This window comes from Schistocerca piceifrons, chromosome 1 (assembly GCF_021461385.2).
Source record: "Schistocerca piceifrons isolate TAMUIC-IGC-003096 chromosome 1, iqSchPice1.1, whole genome shotgun sequence".
NCBI classification, from domain to species: Eukaryota; Metazoa; Arthropoda; class Insecta; order Orthoptera; family Acrididae; genus Schistocerca; species Schistocerca piceifrons.
The window spans coordinates 859,358,704-859,383,965 of record NC_060138.1 but is presented as its reverse complement, the minus strand read 5'-3'; the positions used below and the strand labels follow the sequence as shown (position 1 = coordinate 859,383,965).

Sequence of the window (25,262 nt, the reverse complement as noted above, 5' to 3'; positions counted from 1 at the left end):
CAGGATTACAGGTATATGTAGCAAGTTATAATGTACCTTTGTACAGAGTTTGAACCAGCATCATAGTAGACTATGTAGCGCAGGAGGGTGTAGTACTCATTCGCTCAGTTTGGCATTTATGAACTCCTGAATCGGTGGGGGATGGGGGGAAGACTTTCGGGCTTGCAAAGCATGGAAGTATTTCCTCGAGTTGGTTACAATTATAATTTCATACTCAGATTGGATTTTCTGAGCAAACAGCATGCCAAAGTCAATTTGGAAAGGTGCATGGTAGAGCTGGGCAGGACATCACTCTGTTGGGTTTTACTGCCAGAAGAACAAAATGCTGCAAGGTATGTCCCAGATGTTGGGCAGCCACCTACACTGCTCGCACTGTCTCTTAGAAATTATTTGCAGGATAAAATATCAAAAAGTAAAGAGAAGCCAGACTGGGTAGATGTAGCAGAAGATTAGCCTCTTAATACTTTCAGCACAGGAATATAGTAAAAGAAGAATGGTTAGCTTTGAGAAATGAAATAGTGAAGGCAGCAGAGGATCCAGTAGGTAAAATGATGAGGGCTAGTAGAAATCCTTTGGGGAGATACTGAATTTAATTAATGAAAGGAGAAAATATAAATATGCTATAAATGAAGGAGGTGAAAGAGAATACAAAGTCTAGATTGATAGGAAGTCCAAAATGGCTAAGCAGGAATGGTGAGAGGACAAATGCAAGGATGTAGAAACATATGCCACTAGGGGTAAGATAAATGCTGGCAACAGAAAAATTAAAGAGACTTTTGGAGGAAAGAGAACCATCTGTATGAATATCAAGAGCTCAGATGGAAAACCAGTCCTAAGCGAAGAAGGGAAAGAAGAAATGTGGTAGGAGTATAAAGAGGGTCTGTACAAGGGAGATATACTTCAGGGCACTATTATGGAAATGGAAGAGGACGTAGGTGAAGATGAGAAGGGAGATATAATACTGCGAGAAGAATACGACAATGCGCTGAAAAGACATAAGTCAAAACAAGTTCCCCAGGAGTAGACAACATTCCGTTAGACATACTGATAGCCTTGGGAGAGCCAGCCGTGACAAAACTCTTCCATATGGTGAGCAAGATATATGAAACAGACACAATACCCTCAGACTTCAGGAAGAATATAATAATCCCAATTCAAAAGAAAGCAGCTGCTGACAGGTGTGAAAATTATCGAAATATAAGTTTAATAAGTCACAGCTGCAAAATACTAACATAAACCCATTACAGAAGAAGTGAAAAACTGGTAAATGCCAACCTCAGGGAAGATCAGTTTGGATTCCGGAGAAATGTACGAACATGCGAGGCAATACCGACGCAATGACTTCTCACAGAAGATACATTAAGGAAAGGCAAACCTACATTTATAGCATTTGTAGAATTATTTATTTATTCAACCTGATCAGATTAGGGCCACCAGGCCCTCTCTTACATCGGACCAGAGTTCCACACATGCAGCATTTCACACATCAGAGTTACATCATGACAATAGTTTAAATAAGAAAATTAGATTACTCTAGTGACAATATGAATAAAGAGTGATGACTAAGACCTAATAAAGTAAATGCTAGCAGTATTTTTACAACAGTTGCTATACATACAAATTATGATAAAAGCAATAATAATAACATAAAAAAAACCAAATAATAATGATAAACATGAGAAAAATTGGCAATAGTAATGAAGATTTGTGCAGATGTAACATTGGTGTGTTAAGTAGATGTTTACTAGTATAGCGAGCTTTGGGGAAGGGAGATTTAAGGAGGGGGAAAGAGCGAAGTAATGAGGTGAAGTGCATTCATGTACAGAGGAAGGCATTACTGTTGCTTAAGTAGATATGTCATTAACTGTTTTTTGAAGCTGGACATGTTTTTAAGTTTTTTAACCAAACGAGGGAGGTTATTCCAGAGTCGGGTCCCCCCCTACTGTAAAGGACTTGGAGAAGGTGACTGAGCGATGCAGTGGAACAGAGAGGATTTTATTATGATGGGAACATGTGTTTCTGTCATGTTGTTCTGACATAAGCATTAAAGACAAGGAGAGATATGAGGGACAGTGTACATTTATAAGGCAGTAGATGAGACAGAGTGTATGGAAATCTCTGCGTTTGTTTGCACGCAGCCAGGACAATTTCGCATATACTGGTGAAATGTGATCAAAAAGTCGAGCGTCACAGATATATCAGATGCAGGCATTCATGACCAGTTCCAGACGTCGCGAATTTTCCTGAGACAGGCCTTGTAGGATAATATCGCTGTAGTCAATGATTGGGAGTATAAGCGTTTGTACTAAAGCTTTTGACGATGTTGACTGGAAAACACTCTTTCAAAACTCTGAAGGTGGCAGGGGTAAAATACAGGGAGTGAAAGGCTATTTACAGTTTGTACAGAAACCAGATGGCAGTTATAAGAGTCGAGGAGCACGAAAGGGAAACAGTGATTGAGAAGCGAGTGATACAGGGTTGTGACCTGTCGCTGATGTTATATGTTATTCAGTCTGTACACTGAGAAAGCAGCAAAAGAAACAAAAGAAAAATTTGGAGTAGGAATTCACATCCAGGGTGAAGAAATAAAAACTTTGAGGTTTGCCGATGACTGTTCCAAATTATGTTCGATACGGCTGCAGGTGATGAACTGTGAAACAAAAGAACTCCATTAAATTACATAGAATCCAAGAAATCCACAGAATATGGTTAACAGGTTTATACAAAATTTTGTTTTTCTTTTGGTTACGTAAATACTGTCTTTAAACACACAAATTCAATAAAAAGCATTTTTTCTGTTTTGTAGAAGATAACAAAAAACCCACTGATGTGCTTCGCTCAAGGCAGACCCTCTCCGAAAACAAATCTATTTATAAGCAAACATGGGCAGAAGAGCTTCACCCTCAAATGAATTTATCAAATTTGCTTTGTTATTTGGGTGCCTACTCATTGTGTTTTGATTTCATTTTGTTTAGGAACAAAAATGCCCAGAAAAGGTTACACAATAGCAGCTACAGCACTGAGGACTGTGCAGTCTCAAGAATCCAATGAAGGTTGTAAGGTGAGACTTCCTGCAGCTCGAGAACATCAGGCTTTAATTCGTTCTTTTCAAACTCCTTCCAAAAATGAGGTGTGGCATATCTGATTGAGAACATCATGAATTATCTTGATCCTCAGATCCCTTTACTCACATGGGCTTAACAAGTTACTTCTCTGCAGCACAACATCACAGTAGCACAGGTGAGTGAGCTTTTATATTCTGAATCCCACTTATTCCTAAGAATTTACCATTTTGTTTTATACAAGAAAGGTTCCCAGTGGGATTATGTCATGCCTTAATCCTAAACAAAGCACAAGGCCATACAATATTTTACAGGAATGGAAATTAGTGTTAATTGCTTTTTGCACAGCCAGCTCTCCCATACATACTCTCCCCAAACATACTACTTCAAACATTATATTCAAAGAAGTTTCATAAGCTAAAAATTCATTCCATGTGTACGAAGACTTGGGCATCACTGCAAATGCAAATCTAAGACAAAAAAAATGATGCACCATGAAGGAATTATCCAAATGGGAAAGAAATTAGTAGATGTGTTGTACATGTACAGACAAACAAACAAAATCTTTCTGGAGACGCCCCAGACAGCAGTAGGATACCAACCTGACTGTCGCCAGCCATACAGCTCAACAACAAAGAGTGATGGATGGGGGTGTCATTTCTTTTCACAGCAGGACCCCTTTAGCTGTCATCCGCAGCATCCTTACAGCACAGTGGTATGTGGATGGTATTCTACATCCTGTTTTGTTGCCCTGGTATTCTACATCCTGCTTTTGTTGCCTTTCATGACAAACCATCTTGGGCTCATATTTCTGTAAGACAATGCCCTCATGCATATGGCGAGAGTTTCTACTCCTTGTCTTCATGCTTGCCAAACCCTACCCTGGCAAACAATGTCGCCAGGTCTCTCCCTAAATGAGGGAGACCCTCCAACCAACTTGGGATTATGACGATCTAATGTGCCAACTGGACAGAATTTGGTATGATAAACACGTTATTGACTTCTCAATTTGTGAAGCCTTTTCTCTCGGATAAATCATCCTATTCTTCTGAAATTGCAATTTTTTTCCACTACACGTAGATCACATCTACTAATTTTTGTTCCATTCTGATAATTCTACTATGGTGCATGGGGATTTTTTTTGTTCTAGAATGTAAGTACCCAGGAAATGCTGAGTTTGTCAGATAGTATTTAAAAATGACTAACAATCTTCAAAACCTTTGATTCTAACAAGTATGTAAATAAGTATTTTAAGTATTTTCATATAGTTTCCCTGCTTCAAAACTCAATTTATCATATTGCAAGAACCTAACTATTCAGATTAGGATATGCAAATAATTAATATTTCTGAACTGAAATTTTGACTTAATACTTGTATATATTGCATGTAAGAGCATTAAAATCAGAGTTTAACATTTCATTAGAAAACAAAAGCTTTATATTAATCTTATGAAAGCCACCTTTTTCTCATACTCACTTGGCACCAGGTATATTGGAGACTAGAAGTGCAGGATGAAATTCAGGTACCATTGGATCCTTTGCCCCATGGATCACAAGTGTTGGGCAGCGAATCAGTGGTAACAGCCAACGACAGATGTCCCCATTTACCTGCTCACGTTGCATGCGTACCATTGCATCCACCCATGCAGCCCATAAGTCTGCAAATCCTTTTACCCCATACAGATCTTCCATGGGTTTCCGATAGCGTTCTGACATTGCACTAACATCACGGATACCTACAAAGTATTAGACAAAAATAAACATGTTCTTTGTAGCTATATATGATGATTGACACTGGATATGGTAGAACATAAGTGAAGGAGAATATTGAACTAGAAAAGTAAGTAACAGGTGCAGATGGTGGTTGTGGTTTTACTAAAAGAAAATGCACACTACCTTTGTAAATTTCAGCATCTTCAGCACTGATGAAAGCATTTGCACCCCAAACAATTAATTTGTTGACATTTTGGGGATATTTGCCGGCCATTATTAGTGCTGTGATACCTCCATCACTCCATCCCAGAAGTGAGTATTTGTTGATATTCAGTACCTTACAAAACAACAAGAAATTCAGTAATCTTGGTTATAAGTCAAGAATTTGAGTCACATTATATCTGGCATTCTTCCACATTTTATCAAGTGTTGCTTCGCATGGTATCTCATTACTCATTGTATATAAACCATGAAATACAGCACTGAGATGCTATGCATGTCTCACAAATGATACTACCGAAAGTATCTCTAACAATTCTGGCAATGAAATTTTTTAAGCTGTTCTAGATTTTTGCAGCTAGCATGCGCACTGAAGTTGACATTTTTTAAATTCTAGATAGCAATCTTAAAATGTGTAGAAAATGAAAAAATGTCAAAGTACAGTAAGAACTGAAATACCCCTTACATTTCACACTCACTGGTAAATTACAACTAATAGCAAGCAAGAAACTGAACTTTTTCATAGCGATAAAACAGAGTGTAGTGGCACAGTAGTTAAGATGCTGGTACCTAGTTTGAAAGGATGTCAATTCAAATACCCACCTGTCCATCCAGATTTAAGTTTTCTGTAGTTTTCCTACATAGCTTAAGGTAAACACTTGATAAGGACATGGTCAATTGCTTTCTCTATCCTTCCCCAATCTGTCCTTGGGCTCTGTTTTGAATAGTCTTTTTGTCAACAGTTCATTAAGCCCTAATCATCTGTCTGCCTTCCTTTATGGTGAAGTCAATATTAAAACATGGAACTGATAATAGAGAAGAGAATTCTTTTAATCCTTAGTGATAGGAAATGGCAATATGAATGCAAAGGGAAGAAGCTTGACAGTGAAGGCAGACTACCTTATGCAGAATTGAACAAAACTTATTCGTCATTATTCATTTTCACAAATGAAAGCTGTCATTTGTGAATATAATGAATAAAAGAGCAATTGCAAAGCCAAAACCAGTGTGTTGTCATTTATATAACTAATGTACTTTCTGTTGCATTTAGTTTTCAGATCAATTGTTTTTTTGATCATCATCTGACAAGGTACATTTGATTCTGGAAGATCTGCCATTGTAAATGAAACATATTCCATAGATGCATAACAATCTAAGACCTTCAAATCATGACTTGTCACTACTTCTTGAAATCTTTTGGCCACTATCCAGTGTGTTTCATAATTACACCACAAAGAGTTTTGAATCCTTTCAAATATGCCCAGATCATTTCAAAATTCTTGAGAAACACTGACAAGTCTCTGCTCCAATCCATCAATCATGTTAACTGGAGTGGCATACAATACACCTGTAACGTAGGCCCAGACACAGAAATCAATGAGGTCAGATTAGTTGATCTTAGGAGGCCACGATACAGGTCCTACTCATCAATTGATCTGTGGCCATATCAGTGTGGTAGATATCATCTTACCATAGCAGCAAAATGTGCCAATGCTCCATCATGCATGCACCACATCCTCTGGCATTGTTCCAAGGAACATCCTTGAGCAATCCTGCAAGATGATGCCACAGAAATTGAAAGTCATTCATCCATCAAGTTTGTTTGTAACACGTACGGCCCTATAAGATGATCACCTAGTACTCCTAATCACATATTCAATGAGAAATGTTGCTTGTGTACAGCAGGTTGATTGGAGTCTAAATGACTCCAATGTGATATTGTGATAACTAAAACACCCCATCAATTGAACTTTGCTTCACCTTTATAAAACTTTATCATCAAATGTAGAGTTGCCTACAGCTTGTTGTTACATCCACTGGCAGAACTTTAGTATAGGACAAAGGTCTGCTACACCAAGACACTAAATTCTGGAATGGTACGGGTACATTGCACTGTGATGAATTATTCTTCAATTACTAGTGTGGCTCATTCCATGACTTTGTGTGGCAAATTTACTTGTTGAGATTCTTGGGTAGCGTTTGACCGTTTTAAGCACCATATTTTCAAGCAAGGTGTAATTCATGAAGGCCTACCTGTTCCAGCAGGTGCAAAATTCCCAGTTTTTTGGAGACACTGATGCACCCTTGTAAATATTCAACTCTTGAAGTGCCTTCAGGCAGGGTATGCTTCTTGGTACAAGTGGGTAGGCTCCTGTGCATTGCTATTCTTGGCACATACGTAATACATATCTGCATATTCCTTGTTACTCTAATGTTCCACGTTGCCACCAACTCTCACAAGGCAACTGACACTCTGCAGACAATTGACATAAGTGGCACTCTGTGTAGAGTACCATTGTATCCAATCTGTTTACAAATCCACATTTTGAAAATGTAAACAAAGACAATACTTTGGAACAGCATGGAGAGTTTACACAGAATCCCATCGGTAATGTCTGCTAACCACAAAGTCACAATTATCTTTTAACTGGTTCAATGGCAGGCCTATGTTTACTGAGCCTTTTTTGCTTCTAGTATTGTGTACTTTCAAATATGTGCATTCACACCATTAATTATGATATATCCTATATATCATAAATTCATTGTAAACCTCCCTCAATCACACCACAACAATACAGATGAACCATTTATGGCTATACTTCACCTTTGGTGTAGAAAGGTGAAAAAAATCTTCAAATTGTATCTTGATACTCTGCCAATAAACTGCCATATTTAAGTGGACTGCCCTCCAGTTTTTACACACTTATTTAGTGCCATCAAGTGTAGTACTAAAAGTCTGTAATGCATATTTATTTCACCTTGCATTTTAACCAGAATGCACACTCAAAGCTCTTTGTAATTGAATCTGAGAATGAATAAATTTGTTTCATTACATGAAACAAACAATTCCATCTTGTAATGGCAGGCGCACATCGAGAGTCTACTGAAGTGGTTTTAAATATTTCAGATGATGCTGTAGATCCAGGAGCATTCAAAAAAGCATTACATTATGATATAATTTTGCAATGCACTTCAAGTAAAGCTACGTATTCATTTCCATCCAAGTTTTTAAGGACATCATTAATGTCACTTATAGCACAAAAATTTTGTACACGTGCAGTGCATTCAAAAGTGTGATTGTAACTGGATATTTTCTTGCATCTATGTTGTAACCGATTGCAAAATTCTCTAACACCTCAACAATTTGTCTCTATATCATTTTCACTAGATACGTCTTCAGCCTCTGACTACAGAACTTCTAGTAAAGACACAAAATTCTTTAAACGCTTTCACAAAATTGCCTCAATTATCAGTTACAATTGCACAGACTCTCTTCAGTCCCAACTGAATCCTTTGTGATTTTCATCTAGCTTAGCAGCTACACAACTGCAGACATGAGTTCCAGAAAATTTCAGACTTGTTAATATTTTGGATTGTCTATTGAGATAATCCTCAAAATAGTGGGCCAGTGGAAAAATGTTTTCTAATAAACAGGGCACCCATAGTTAAAGTTCATTTCAAAATGCTGTAGAAAGAGAGCCATTGCTCAGAATGACATCAAATTTGAACAGTATGTCACTGACATGGGAAGAAATGCCAGGGAATAAAAGGGATTAACAAAAATTTTACCAACAGATGCAGTGTAAGCATCTTAATATAAATCGGGCCAGCTAAAAGTGACAGATGAATACAATATGATGACTATGGTATGAGTTGCATATTACACCATCTGTACTGTTCAATCAGCACAACTGCACAAGATCAGCAGTTTAACAGTTGTGGCACTATTATGTAAGTCCACCTATGATGGCAAGGTCATACCACACTGGATGGGAAAAATCAGTTTTTAATTGTCCTGAGGCCAAAAACCATCTAAAAAGCACAATGACTTCAGTTTCTAACTGTTGTGAGACTGGCACAAGACAAGTTCAATACGCTGTCCACAGTCTTCTGACAAGTTGAAATCGAGAAATCGCATCTTCTGGACAGATCGGAGTGTGTCAGGGTCATGATCAGAATGCACTGTGCAATGCTTGCCTTCAATTCAGCTACATTCATAATTGGAGCACTGAAAATGTCATTTTTCAGATAACCCCACAGCCAGAAGTCACATGGATTATGATAAGATAATATGGATGGCGAGGCTATAGAGAAATGATGGCTGATAATTTTAGCACTTCTGAAATGCCTCTGCAGCAGCTGCTATACTGACTGTGCAATGTGCAGAGGAGCACCATCCTGCATAAAAGTGATCTAGCACACACATCCAGGCTGTTTACCAGTAACAGTATAGTAATAGTACCTGGAGGGCTCATCTCTTCGAAAAAATATGGCTCTACAATACCTTCAACCCGTACCACACAGTCACCTTTGCAGAGTGAAGTAGTGCCGGTTGATGTGTGTGCGTATTTTCCATAGACCATATTCTGCAATTCATGTCCTTTGAGATGGAAATGGCTTCCTCCATCCACAGAATGTTCCATGGCCACACAGTCCATTTCCGTGTGAGCAAGAAAGTCCATAGCAAATTTCTGTTTTGCTGGCAGGTCAGCAGGAAGAAACATCTAAATATGGATGATTTTGTGTGGATAGCAATGCAGGATGTTTTGCAGGGTTTTATACACTGTGCTAGCAGGTTGGTTGGTTGGTTTAACGGTGGGAGAAGGGTCCAAACTACGAGGTCATCGGTTCCTTGTTCCTAATAAAACAATGCCACAAGTGTGAGAATAAAACAGACGAAACATATAACACAAAACGGAAAGAAAGGAAAAGCCACAAGAACAAACAGAAAGCAACAAACACTAAAAGCAACAAAAGAGGACAAGAAAACAACAGAGAGACATTAGAAACAGAAGAGAGTAAAACATGAAAGCAGATTACAGTGGCTGCCCAACCACGAGAATAAAAAGGGAAAGCCAGCCACTCTGCACCACATTAAAACCTCCACCCTAAAAGCACTAGTGGAGGACACAGAGTGACAAAGGACATGCACTAAACCTACATAGACATATGAAACCCGCTCTCACGGATAAAACGTAAAACTAAAGCTGCTGTGGAGGCATTGTCGTCAAACACCGAAGAGAGGGTGCTGGGAAAGTTAAAAGCCTGCCGCAGAGCAGCTAAAAGTGGGCAGTCCAGCAAGAGGTGGACGACTGTCATTTGGGAGCCACAGCGACACTGAGGTGGGTCCTCACGACGGAGTAGGTAACCATGCGTTAGCCACATACGGACAAGGCGGAGCCAGCAGAGGACAACCGATTCCCTGAGAGAGGACTGCATGGAAGACTTCCACACATTCACAGTATCCTTAATGATACACAGTTTGTTGTGCATGCTGTTATGCCATTCTGTCTCCCAAAGCCGGAAAACCCTGAGGTGTAAGACAGAACGCAGATCAGCTTCAGAGATGCCTATCTCCAGAAGCGGTTTCCACGTCGCCTGTTTGGCCACCCTGTTGGCAAGTTTGTTGCCGGGGATTCCGACGTGTCCTGGGATCCACACAAACACCACGGAAAGGCGGGACTGTTCCAGGGCATAGATGGACTCCTGAATAGATGCTACCAGAGGGTGGCGAGGGTAGCACTGGTCAATAGCTTGTAGGCTGCTCAGTGAGTTAGTACACAGGAGAAATGACTCTCCAGGGCATGAGCTGATGTACTCAAGAGCATGAGATATGGCCACCAGCTCTGCAGTAAAAACACTTGCAGCCAACTGGCAAGGAGTGCTGCTCAATATGTCCTCCATGAACATATGCAAAGCCTGCGTGACCATCAGCTATTGAGCTGTCAGTGTAAACCACTTCAGAGTCCCGGAACACGTAAAAAATCGAGAGGAAGTGACAGCGGAGAGCGGTGCTCGCAGGCATGATCAACATTTGGGCAATTCCCCGTGCACTGCATGTTTTCACACCACCACTTGTACCCTCCTGCAATGCTGTGGTCACATCTTCGCCAGATACCATATCAACTGCTTTCCTCCCTCTGCCACATAGCACTTCAAAAGAAAATTTCATTTCGAATTTTGTAATCATTTTCTCCAGGCCATTAGCAAACAAATGAAAATGGATTTTTGTTTTTACACCCTGGAGATACTAAAAGGTATCAGATAGATTATATAATGATAAGACAGAGATTTAGGAACCAGGTTTTAAATTGTAGGACATTTCCAGGGGCAGATGTGGACTCTGACCACAATTTATTGGTTATGAACTGTAGATTAAAACTGAAGAAATTGCAAAAAGATGGGAATTTAAGGAGATGGGACCTGGATAAACTGACTAAACCAGAGGTTGTACAGAGTTTCAGGGAGAGCATAAGGGAACAATTGACAGGAATAGGGGAAAGAAATACAGTAGAAGATGAATGGGTAGCTCTGAGGGATGAAGTAGTGAGGGCAGCAGAGGATCAAATAGGTAAAAAGACGAGGGCTAGTAGAAATCCTTGGGCAACAGAAGAAATATTGAATTTAATTGATGAAAGGAGAAAATATAAAAATGCAGTAAATGAAGCAGGCAAAAAGGAATACAAACGTCTCAAAAATGAGATCGACAGGAAGTGCAAAATGGCTAAGCAGGCATGGCTAGAGGACAAATGTAAGGATGTAGAGGCTTATTTCACTAGGGGTAAGATAGATACAGCCTACAGGAAAATTAAAGAGACCTTTGGAGGAAAGAGAGTCACTTGTATGAATATCAAGAGCTCAGATGGAAACCTAGTTCTAAGCAAAGAGGGGAAAGCAGAAAGGTGGAAGCAGTATATAGAGGGTCTATACAAGGGCGATGTACTCGAGGACAATATCATGGAAATGGAAGAGGATGTAGATGAAGATGAAATGGGAGATACGATACTGTGTGAAGAGTTCGACAGAGCACTGAAAGACCTGAGTTGAAACAAGGCCCCGGGAGTAGACAACATTCCATTAGAACAACTGACGGCCTTGGGAGAGCCAGTCCTGACAAAACTCTACCATCTGGTGAGCACGATGTACGAGACAGGCGAAATACCCTCAGACTTCAAGAAGAATATAATAATTCCAATCCCAAAGAAAGCAGGTGTTGACAGATGTGAAAATTAGCAGACTATCAGTTTAATAAGTCACAGCTGCATAATACTAATGTGAATTCTTTACAGACGAATGGAAAAACTGGTAGAAGCCAACCTCGGGAAAGATCAGTTTGGATTCCGTAGAAATGTTGGAACACGTGACCCTACAACTTATCTTAGAAAATAGATTAAAAAAAGGCAAGCCTACGTTTCTAGCATTTGTAGACTTAGAGAAAGCTTTTGACAATGTTGACTGGAATACTCTCTTTCAAATTCTGAAGATGGCAGGGGTAAAATACAGGGAGCGAAAGGCTATTTACAATTTGTACAGAAACCAGATGGCAGTTATAAGAGTTGAGGGGCATGAAAGGGAAGCAGTGGTTGGGAAGGGAGTGAGACAGGGTTGTAGCCTCTCCCCGATGTTATTCAATCTGTATTTTGAGCAAGCAATAAAGGAAACAAAAGAAAAATTTGGAGTAGGTATTAAAATCCAGGGAGAAGAAATAAAAACTTTGAGGTTTGCCGATAACATTGTAATTCTGTCAGAGACAGCAATGGACTTGGAAGATCAGTTGAACGGAATGGACAGTGTCTTGAAAGGAGGATATAAGATGAACATCAACAAAAGCAAAACGAGGATAATGGAATGTAGTCGAATTAAGTCGGGTGATGCTGAGGGAATTAGATTAGGAAATGAGACACTTAAAGTAGTAAAGGAGTTTTGCTATTTGGTGAGCAAAATAACTGATGATGGTCGAAGTAGAGAGGATATAAAATGTAGACTGGCAATGGCAAGGAAAGCGTTTCTGAAGAAGAAAAATTTGTTAACATCGAGTATAGATTTAAGTGTCAGGAAGTCAACGATAAATAGTTTAGACAAAAAGAGAATAGAAGCTTTTGAAATGTGGTGCTACAGAAGAATGCTGAAGATTAGATGGGTAGATGACATAACTAATGAGGAGGTATTGAATAGGATTGGGAGAAGAGGAGCTTGTGGCACAACTTGACTAGAAGAAGGGATCGGTTGGCAGGACATGTTCTAAGGCATCGAGGGATCACCAATTTAGTATTGCAGGGCAGCGTGGAGGGTAAAAATCGTAGAGGGAGACCAAGAGATGAATACACTAAGCAGATTCAGAAGGATGTAGGCTGCAGTAGGTACTGGGAGATGAAGAAGCTTGCACAGGAGAGAGTAGCATGGAGAGCTGGATCAAACCAGTCTCAGGACTGAAGACCACAACAACAACAACAAGAAATATGTTGCACTTATCATTAGCATTTGGCTCATTATATACATCTCCCCAATTAACATTTCTTAAGCTTTCTCTGAAGTACTTTATAGATACCGGGTTGAGTGACCTCACACTTTTACTTAATGGTTTCCGAACTGTACCCTGTTAGGTTTTGTAAGTTAATCAGTTGTGCATCATGGTCTGACAATCCATTTACCATAGGGAAAGCATGTGTTTGTTTTACATCCTCTTTCTGTACATATACATTATCTGTTAGTGTGCTACAGTCTTGAGCTATACGTGTAGGGAAATTGATTATTGAATCTAAGTTATTAACATCATATAACACTTCTAGTTCACATTTCCTATCAGAATTACTTAGAAAGTTTACACTGAAATCACCATAGATTAATAACTTCTTCTTTTTGTCTGACAGACAGCATAATAGGGAGTCAAACTTTTTTACGAACAGCTCCCAGTCTCCTAATAGGGACCTGTACACTGTTGCTAATCTCAATACTACATTATCTAGCTGAAGTTCACATGCACAAACCTCAAAGTGCTGATCAACGCAAAATTTGCTTACTTCTACAGTTTTGTATTTACATCCTTGTTTTATGAAAATGGCAACTCCTCCTTTATCCATCCTAGATCTACAGGTGTAAGATGCTAAATTATACCCACTTATACTGACACTATCCATGCCCACAGTTACATGGTGTTCAGACAGAGTATATCAATCTCATTCTTATTCTTATTTTTGAGATCATCTAAAGACACTAATAGCTCATCTACTTTATTTTTTATTTCTCTGATATTTTGATGAAGTATATTGATATTGCCCTTCTATGAACTGTACGTGAAGTTTCTTTTATTCTATTTGATTGTCATCTGTCTGGACTTTGGCTTTAACCTAAAAAACTTGTCTGCCTGGACCCATTAACCACAGGGATCACCCCTTGTGTGACTGTGGACCCCCTTACAGTTGCTGCTAATAGAGAAGCTAATTTACTTTTCCCCATCCTATTCAGGTGCAGATCATGTGTAGTGTATCCCCACCTACCAACACATTTACTGGAACAACACTTATGTGAGTATTTGCCGGTGTCTGGAGAATCCTGTTAAACTCAGTGTTACCATGCCTTACAGCAGTGTTTACCCAGGGCTGATCATGGTGCTGAAAGACCTCCACAAACCCCACATTTGTGTGCTCAGTTTCTGCTCCTATTTTATCCAGGTCACTCCTAATACTGTATCTTGGATTCATAGCCAGGCTGTTTCCTGCTCCACCAACTATAATTACCTGATATCCCTTCTCAAATTCCCTGCATAACTGACCCAAGTTTTCTGTCACCTGGCTAAGGCTAGCGCTTGGTTTCACAAAACTTGTGACCTGGTACCCTGCACCTAATTTCTCCTGAAGCTGCTGGCCCACACCCCTCCCATGACTGCTGCCTATAAGCAGAATTCTTCTTTTCCTATTCTGGTTTGATCCCGATCTGTCTTTTTTCTTTAAGCTAATATTCTGCTTCAACCTACTTTCAACTACATCTGGATGAGGCTCTTCCTCCACTTCAGATAGCAAGCCAAACTGATTTACTAATTGAATTTCTGGAGTTTTTTTCAACTGTTTCCCTTTTTTGCCCTTTGCTTGCTACCTTTTCCCAGTTCCCAGCCTCTTTTTCCTCCCTTCACCTATATAATTCCAAGTTCGCATTTTCTAATTCAGCCTTAAGGCCACAAATTTTTGCCTCCTGTTCTGCGATTTTTCTGTCCTTTCTACATAACCTACACTGCCATGGAAGAGCCTCATTTTCTACCCTTGTTTCCTCGTCGCTACATACACCCCAATGAAACCATAACTTACAGTCTACACAGAACACCCCCTCTTTCAAAATTCTATGGCAACCACCACATTTGTCACACATGGTTTGATAGACAAACTTAACACAAAAGCAGAGAATAAGTTGGCACAAGACCACAGTAGTTTTGTAACCTGTAGCCTACTAATCCATAAATAAACACTAATGTAAACAAACTTTTAAACTTACTTCCAAAAGGTTTAACCACATAAATTCTGTATGACTGGCACGAATTAATTTGACTTCGAAGCGATAACTCTAGTCAAGAAGGAAAATCTACACTCACGTGAAATTTACACCTAGAAAATGTAAACAAAACTAGCGACTACCGGCCTTTTACGAAATACTTCCTTTTCAATCTAAATACGGTCAGAAAAGCGAAACCTTCAATAGATAGCGTAGAGAAGAAGTATATACACTAGTCTAAAATGTAATATTAACTAAATTAGCTCTTATTTCAATATTAATCACTTAACTTAGCGAGAGCTTTATATACACGCGTCTGCCTAGCTTCAGAGGTGATATCCACTTCCATGTGACTGTCTCATATGGTGGTGCATTGTTACTGTACACTTGCACCATTCAACATGGGTTACTGAGTTTTTCTCTTTCAGATGCAGAAAAACAATTATCATACAATATCCTACTTTAAAAATGGCTACACCATTTATTTTTGTTCCTCTAGGTTCTGCTACTGACATGCTACAGTACTGTGGCACAAGGTTTTCAGTGCATACAAGACATTTGCCTGCAAAAAAATTACATAATTTTATTTTTTCAAGTTAATTGAAACTGTACAACAACCCCCATACTTTCCACACTACAAGTGAGTGCTTCAATATCTGTAATACTAAGAAGATTAATGCAGTCAGATGTGTCCAGTTACACTTTGCACACATACACAGAGGTGCTGTGCATTAGGATGTGATTTCTTGTGATTATATATTTTCTCTAATTGTTCACAGAAGCTAATGCTGCTATATCCATGCCATTGCAATCAAATACCATCATTTGGCATGTGGCTCCTTCTGGTATGTAGCCTTACCTTGGTTCTTGTATATTTCATTCAATGTCAGTCTTTCACCACACTCTTCTTTGTGCATGCTGATAGGACTGTACATTTGCTTCACATGTGCAACACAATGCATTGTGAGATAACTAGTACATAAAATATTTGCATTCTCACTACAGTAATTTTAGACATCATCAAAAGCCTATGACCAGATGTTCTCATTGAAAGTAATTCATTATCCTAGCTGTGCCAGTCAGGTAAACTTCCTTATGCCATTTGCCAATGAAATAAGTAAACTATGTTTTGCATATATCCTTGTTTAATAATTGGTGTGTCATGCACCTGTAGTGTCAAAAAAACTAAACTACAATGCCAGGAAATCTGAAGTGGGCAGGTAAATTAAACGAAATGTCATCTCTTGTAAAAATCAGATGCCCATCTGAACTGAACTAAAGACGCACACAGTGATTGTATGAGTGTGAATTATCTCAACCAATGAGTAAATGATCTTCAAGCATACATATCTCACATTGAAACTGAGTGAAGGACAGGCACAACCAACAATTCTTTTCTAAAAAGAGGTTAATGAACTTCCTCTTGTCTTTAGGTACAGCCCTAGTGGTTACAGCCTCTGTGTCACTTATCATCACCAAAAGCATTTCCTTTGCCAGAAAACACTCCTATATATTACCTACAAACCTTTTGTTTGAGTACGTGATGGACATACGCTAATATGATCATAAATTTATCTTTTCCCTTTACCAGTTTGCTGAGGTTGCAATTTTGAGAAGTATAGGGCTCCAAACCCCTCCTCCTCACTTTCCATGTCAGTATTTACTTATGCAGAAAAGAATGCCAATGTAAATTGGATATGAAGAGAAACCTCTTTCAGAGACACAACACAATGAAAATTTTGAAATAAATACTTAGTAAACATTGTATGATGGGAATTGGCAAGTAACGAATATTTAACCGAAACAATTTCTATGATAGAAAACAATGACATACTTCCATGAGCTTGGCTGCACAAGTTGCATCCCTGAAGAAGAAATCTGGTGGGAAGTCACGTGGAGGAGGTTGGCTGTGCCCATAGCCTGGAGGATCCCATGCTATAATAGTGTATTTTGACTGGCTTAAGCCACCTTCTACTTGCGGCTTAAAATCAGTCCAAATGGAACCTGCAATGTTTTTAAGACTAATCACATTGTTACACATATAAACATCATTATACCTTAGATAAGCTCTTAGACTAGCCTCTGCCCCCTCCTTACTTATGACGTGTAGCAATCTGGTTGTAGTGTGACAATTCAATGTTAACCACTGACCACTTACAGTGGAATAAGTTTAATCACTAAATACAAGATTGATGACAAACACATTGTTACATTCTTACAATTTAATGATACCTCTTTCCCTAAAAACTTATCAATGCTGTTTATTTCATCACTGTTACTTGTTGAATGATTTTTCAACAACTGATCATCAATTGTAACTTTAAAAAGTATTTTGAGGCATAGACCAAGCAGATTTTGGAACATATTAAAAAAGTTTAAATATTTTATTTATGTGGGTCTTTGGGCCCCCACAACCTGTTACGTAGGACATCAATTTGCCTCTAGTGTTGTGATGGTGTATGTTATATCAGGTGTCAAACTCATTTCAGTTGCAAGTGACGTTTCCAGATAAGACAGACCACTTGAGCTATTCTCTTAAACATGTGGGTAATACATTACTCCAATTTTAAACAATGGAAACTCCAGGTTGGAATATCAAAAATGCACAAAAAGATAGATTTCTACTTACAGTACAAATGACACATTAAGTTGGAGAGACAGACACTATTAAAAGACATTTATACATATGCTTTTGCTAACAACCTTCATGAGAACAAGAACCCACTATTCATTCACAGAAACATGCACACCTTATGCACACAAAACTACCAACTCTGGCAGCTCAGATTCTGGTCAGAGCTGCCACAGTTGGTGCTCATGTGTGCATGAGATGTGCTTGCTTGTGCGAATGAGTGGTGTGTGTTCCTCTTTCTAGCTCTCACAAAGACTGTGGCCAAAAGATTATGTGTAAGTATCTTTTAATTGTATCTGTCTGCAACTTAACTTGTCACTTTTATGGTAAATAGCAATGCATCTTTTCCTACATTGTTTCTCCTATTTTAATTTGAAGTCAACGTGCAAGCCTAACAGTTTTACTGATTTACTTTGTACAGCATCTAGTTACTACTAGATTTAATTCCTGTGTTTCATCAGAATTAGACAGATAATCAATTCATTGCTACTTGAATTTTTCCACTGTTGCCTGATTGTACTCTATGGTGTTATCGCATGTGTTATGCAATGTCGTGTTGCCTGCATAACATACTACAGAATTAGCTTCTAAATGCAATAGTAAATAATTAATTGCAAATATCAAAACTTCCTTCAGGAAAGAGCATCTACTTTTAACAGTGATGAACTGTCTCCAGTTGTCTGAGTAATAATTTATTACAGCTGAAGATAGGTTGTGTATGCCATAAAATTTGTTTTGCAAGTAGAATGTTAGCAGGTATACAGTCACTTCACTGAATTCACAAAATACAATAGGTGCCAAATCCTTATTTCCAAATGCATTTAGGACCTGACTAGCAACTTCTGTAACAGAAACAGTTTTACTTTTACTGGTTTAGAACCCAAACTGTTTGCTGGAGAGGAGATCATGCTTTTCAAAACAGTAGATTGGCTGGTTGTACATAATAGACTAAGACTAAGGAAACTGGAACAGTAGAAACTGGTTGCATGTAAATGCTTACGCCTACCCGCACTTTGAAGATTGAGATAACTTCAGAAGTTTTGAGTGCATTAGGGAAACCCAGGAGTCAAGACATTTATGAAAAATATTAAGCAGTTGACATAAAAAGTGTTTAAGTAAATAATCTGAAAATCAATAACAGTCTACTCTTGGAGAATAGCTTTGTCATTTAGTGCAGTAGCTGGCACTGCTGCCAAAGGATATTCCAGCCATGGACATTCTTCGCACAAATGTACATAAATATCAGAGAAGATGAAAATATTCAACAGACATTATACATCCAGATACTCTGGTCAACAAGCAATAAAGATACGTGAAATATCAAGAAAACAGAAGCTGTGTATTTCAGCTGGAGAGATGGAAAATGACACAAGTTCAATGTAGACAGTACTTCAACAGACATCATAACAAACGTAAAATTTCTGCAAATGAATATTGTCAACTGAAGTCATGTGAACACATGGAGGTACTTGCAAATCAAATGTCATCAGCACATTTTGTCCTTTGATTTCTGACATCAATGTACAACTGCCAGAGACGTTTGGTTACGTACTATTCATATGCATGCAATTTTTAGCTATGGAATTATTTTGTGATGAACAGCAGCATAAAATGTCAGTTTCCAAATGCAGAAAGGAACTATCAGAATACTAACCAAAACAGTAATTGTACTCAGTATATGGATCTGCTTAAAACATTGGGACTACCAAGTACATCATGTTACCGCATTTACCAACTGTTCCCGCACTCGAAAACTAACCTTGATTATTACTGTATGATCACTTCTGTTCATAAAAATGGGACGAAATCTAAACTGGACTTACATTTATCAAGAAAGAATAAACATAAGAAACAAAATGTTCAACCAAAGAATAAAATTACACAACAAACTGCATAAAGAGGTAAAACAAGTAAATAATAACAAAACATGTCATTTCACTACGCATTTTCACATTATAATATATTGTCTTTTGGAAAACATAGCACAAAAGCTTTTTAATGGGTGATACTAACATCTTATCCTCTTTCTGACCTCAATATCTTTCTAATTATGGAGGGTTGCCGACTCAGTTTTTCAGACAATCAACTGGGCCATTACATTACACAAATTGGAATTTAATCATCATCGTCAGGTTTCTGATATCGGATTGTATGGTTTTGACAAATGAATCAACAGTGTAGCATGTAAAAGGCAACTGCAAACTATCTGTTCTATCTTCATCATACTAGACCTATAAGTATGTAAATACCCACATACCTACATAAATTACAGTCCCATTAGTAGTAGTAGTAGTAGTAGTAGTAGAAACTGCTGCTGGAATAAACCCAAATAAATCTGAAACATCTATGCAGAAAAAGTGTTTTGCACAAGTATTTGTGATGGTATTAAACTAAATGCTTGTATGCATCAACAACCACTACAAATCTAATGACTGTCTATGGAGAAAACTAACATGAAAAAAGGGAATCTCCTGGCAGAGTAAAACTGTGTGCTGGATCGGTATTCGAACATGCGATCTTTGTCTTCACAGGCAAGTCCTCAATTGACTGAGCTATCCAAGCACGACTAAGAACCCACCCTAATAGCTTTACTTCTGCTAGTATCTAACCTGAAACCTATCAGTGATGAAGGACCCAGTTTTGAAAGTGAACTTCATTCTGAAAATAAAACAATTATGTCAGCAGAAGGGGAGGGGGGGGGGGGTGTAGTATATTGTGAAAGACAACATTGACTTTGATGTGATTCTCGCATATGAATGCTGGGGGATAGTAAATGTAATGATAATGGTTTCAGTGCCGTCTGCCAAAAGATAGTTTAGTGGCATAGCTACCAGAGTGCCGCCTGTGACTACCTTTTATTAGGGAATGCTCACAGCCAGGAGGCTCACTGTAGTGCAAATATGTGGAGCAAGCAGGCAACAATAGTATGGAGACACATTTGTGCTTCCTACAGCGAAATGAGCGAGTTTGAAAGGGGTCGAACTGTGGCTTACCGAGTGGCTGGATGGTCCTTTCCGAGAATTGCCACACAAGTTGGACATTCTGCATCAGTCATGCAATGATGCTGGTATCAGTGGTCAAGTTAGCATTCTCACATCTGAAGACAAGAATATGGGCAACTATGTGGTCCAGATACCCACAAGGATCGTCGTAAGGTCAGGGGTGGAAGATTGTACAGATCCGACGGCACAGATATTAGGGTTTGCGAGATGAGATGTGTCAACACAAACTGTTGTGATTATTAGGAGTGGGACTATGGGCTCACACACACTTAGAGCCTGTCTTCCACTCATGTCACAGCTTGGACATGCATGGCTCAACTGGTGCCAGCAGAGAATCATTTGGAAGATGGAATGGCACACTGCGACCTTCAGTGACGAAAGCACATTCCGCCTGTATGCAAGTGATGCTCGTTTGCATTTACAATGTAGACCGGTAAGCGATGTCTCGCAGAATGCGTTCTTCCAAGACACACTGCCCCCACCCTAGGCCTTATGATCTGGGGTGCAATAAGGTACAACTCTCATTAACCATTGGTGTTTCTGGAAAGAATGCGAACAAGCACTTATTATGTGCAGAATGTCATTGGATCCATTCTTTTGCCGTTCATGTAACAGGAAAGTGATGTGTTGTTCCAATAGAAAAAAGCTCACCCACATACTGCCCGTGAAACTCTATGTGCTCTGTGACCTTCGGACTTGTCTCCAATCAAGAACATGTGGGATATGATTGGACAAGAAGTGACTCGTGCAACCAATCATCCAACAACTGTAACAGAACTATGTGAAGAGGTCGCACAGCATAATTTATCTTAGGACAGTATATGCTCTCTGTGCAATTGAATGGATGCCAGAGTAAGCATTTGCACTGCCACCTGTGGAGGCTACACCACGTACTAATATGGGTGTTTCAGGACGGATCAACACCTGGTACCTCAGAAGCAGTCGTTCTACTTATCTGTAAATGTAATCATTTCTCGTACTTCACATATACTGTTGCAACAATAAACCATGAGTGAATGGAAACCTCTGAAAGGATGTACTAATTTTTTTCCGGCAGGGTATAAACAACATGAAAGTAATGTCATACGACAATCCAATATCAATAGGCTCAGTTGAAAGCAACTGCCCAGTAGAGATAGAACTAGACAGCAGGTCAACAAGGTGCTTCATTTCTCTGTTTCTGTGTTTTGTAGATCAACTATCTGACACACACAGATAGTAACAGTATCAAAAACATATGAAGAGAATTACCCTCAAACTAAAGACACAAACTAAATGGAAAGAGGAGCAATTAAAAATCAAATGCATTTAGTAATATGTGTAATACCTCTATGTCACTCTCCGGTCTAGTGTAGCAGGGGATACAACCCGTCGGCTTTGTACAATGACGTCACAAGTCGCCAGAGAGCAGTTTACCATTTTCGCTTTTGCTGTTATGTTTCAGTTTCGTTTTTTGACGTCACAAGTCGCCAGAGAGCAGTTTAGCATTTTCGCTTTTGCTGTTATGTTTCAGTTTCGTTTTTATACTGATTGCTTAATAAAGTGGATCTGTCTATTCTATCTCGTGAGATTTTTTTTAAAAAAGCCAAAAAACACTTATCAGCTTCTCGCTTCTCGATTGGCGACTTGTGACGTCATTGTCCAAAGCCGACGGGTTGTATCCCCTGCTACACTAGTCCCTCACTCTCTTACAAACAAATCAAAAGTGAGAACTCACTTAACTCGAATTTTGCTTCTGATGGGTTACAGCTCAAATAGACATGAAAAATGCTGAAAGTTCTCTTGTACCACTCAACAAAAGCAATGTTCAGGTAATTGAGAAACTTAACATTATGTCATGTAAGGAAATTCTTTGTCAGTGGTAAGAAACTAGATTCATTACACAAACATTTGGCAAAGTTGCCTTTGGGAAACGCTTGAGAGGAAACAGCCACTAACAATTCACACAGAATGAGACAAGAAACTGACAAATGTAATCTCTCCTCTTTACACTGTACCAGTCATTTACAAATATCCCAGAAGAAAAAGTTTAAGGATGGAAGTGTAACAGCTTTCAACATTATAACTGTCCTCTAATGCAATGACAACTACTTAAACAAATAGTCGTTTCAATAAAAAACATACCGCAGGCCATTCGCAAAGTTGCCTCTTAAATGTGATGTCATTGTACCAATGACCAATGAAGGGTACACTAACACAATTCTGTTTCAATACGTTTTCCTTTAATTATATTCTGGTGTTGGTAAACTTTGCTGTTGTACGACACGATAATCTCATCATTTGTAAAATTCTTTGATACATTTGAGTAAATTATTTGTAAATCATTGTTTTTACAGCCGCACAAACAATCAGTTACGTGGAAAATTTAGGTTGTGTTTGTAAGAGTTTGGTAATTTCAGGGAGATGGGCGACATAATGCTAACGTGATTTAATCATCAATTTCAGACTAAATTTTTATGATGGCGTTAATAAAGCCAGCTTGAACTTTCATTGACAAATATAAGTTGATAAAACACAAGAACAACTATTTGTTAAATTAACAGAAATAAGTTTTATTATTCCATGCACAAGGGAAAACTACCGTAAATTTCTTCTATTGATAACTTACCTAGGGCCCCCGGTAGAAGCAATAAATGATGCTGTCCCGTACCGACTTTCAAATAGTTAATAACTTGTTCTCCAACATTAACTTTTTGCTCCTGTAAATTACAAAACGGATTGCTCAGGCACACATAACCTTTGATTTACTATACACTGAAGGTAGAATCAATACTTACCTTCGTAACCGTGCTATAGCAGTTTAAGATAAATTTATTACTGTTACGATACTTTCGTGTCAGTCCTGTGTAACAACCGCAAAGTGCTTTTGTCAATATGTGTGTAAAGAACATGTTGACCGTTGTTTTATTTACTATTTGCCAAGTAACAGGCGATTTTTCACAACCCGCGGAGACTCAGACAATTACTACGACCTACTGTTAAAAGCTGTTCATATCAGGCTGTGATAATCAAGCCCTACGAAAGTTCATTCTGTTTGTTTGGAATGTGCCGCCCTTAACTGCACTCGAGAGAAGAGCACAAATAACGTGTTGAGAACACTGTTCTCGGGAACCAATTAAATTTCAGAGCACCTTGTTTTCGCAAACTGCGTAAGGTACTAAGGGTCGGAAGCCGCTGAAAGACTGCCATGTATTATGTATTATGAATGAAAACACACATAACACTTGTTTAATATTCTACCACACTGTAGAGTATTACATCAATGTGTGTGTTTTCATTCCTACTGTATAAAATATTTTACCAAGAACCTAACGTCCTGTCGACATCGAGGTCATTAGTAACCGAGCACAAGCTCGGATTACGGAAGGACAGAGAAGGAAAGCGGCCGTGCCCTTTCGCAGGAATCATCCAGGCAATTACCTTAAGCGATTTAGGGAAATCACGGAAAACCTAAATCACGATGGCCGGACGTAGGTTTGAACCGGCGTCCTTCCGAATGCGATAAGAGATTAGAAATGAGTGTTTAACGTAGCCACACCTACGAAAACACGCACACGTTTACGTGCTCCGAAAGAAAGCAAGTTTACTGTACATTTTTATTCCATAAACAAATTACGTAATCACCCTTTTTACGCCAACCCATGATTGCTACCTATCAACCTTCAAGGAATCGTTACAGACTTACTTCCTCTACACTGCAGCCGGTACTTACATTTCCTTCCAGACGCTTTGCTTTCTTTTCTATTGTTTGTTAAAAAATTGGTATCTTCTTTTACCCCATACATCTCTGCTAGAACAGTAGATGATCATCTTGGGTTTCGCGATTTCTAACAAGGGAACCTCCCCATCGCACCCCCCTCACATTTAGTTATAAGTTGCCACAGTGGATAGGCCTTGAAAAACTGAACACAGATCAATCGAGAAAACAGGAAGAAGTTGTGTGCAACTATGAAAAAATAAGCAAAATATACAAACTGAGTAGTCCATGTGCAACATAACCAACATCAAGGAAAGCGTGAGATCAGGAGCGCCGTGATTCCGTGGTTAGCGTGAGCAGCTGCGGAACGAGAGGTCCTGGGTTCAAGTCATCCCTCGAGTGAAAAGTTTAATTTTTTTATTTTCAGTTTATGTGACAAACTCTTATGTTTTCATCACTTTTTTGGGAGTGATTATCACATCCACAAGAAAACCTAAATCGGGCAAGGTAGAAGAATCTTTTTACACATTCGCCAAGTGTACAAGTTAGGTGGGTCGACGACATATTCCTGTCATGTGACGCACATGCCGTCACCAGCGTTGTATAGAATATATCAGACGTGTTTTCCTGTGGAGGAATCGGTTAACCTATGACCCTGCGATCACATGTTTTTG

The 25,262-nt window shown here is 38.9% G+C and overlaps 1 protein-coding gene across 1 annotated transcript in view; it reads right to left on the bottom strand.

Annotated features, from left to right (window-relative positions):
* Positions 1-24,235, bottom strand: part of LOC124715815 (valacyclovir hydrolase) — a 29,769-nt gene extending 5,534 nt beyond the window's left edge. The window contains exons 1-5 of the mRNA XM_047243124.1: positions 23,669-24,235; positions 23,500-23,590; positions 17,092-17,261; positions 4,959-5,112; positions 4,540-4,798 (exon numbers count right to left, since the gene is read on the bottom strand). Of these exons, the coding sequence (XP_047099080.1) occupies positions 4,540-4,798; positions 4,959-5,112; positions 17,092-17,261; positions 23,500-23,590; positions 23,669-23,782 (788 nt within the window). The 5' untranslated portion in view covers positions 23,783-24,235. The remainder of the gene's footprint in view (positions 1-4,539; positions 4,799-4,958; positions 5,113-17,091; positions 17,262-23,499; positions 23,591-23,668) is intronic.
* Positions 24,236-25,262: the final 1,027 nt, after the last annotated feature.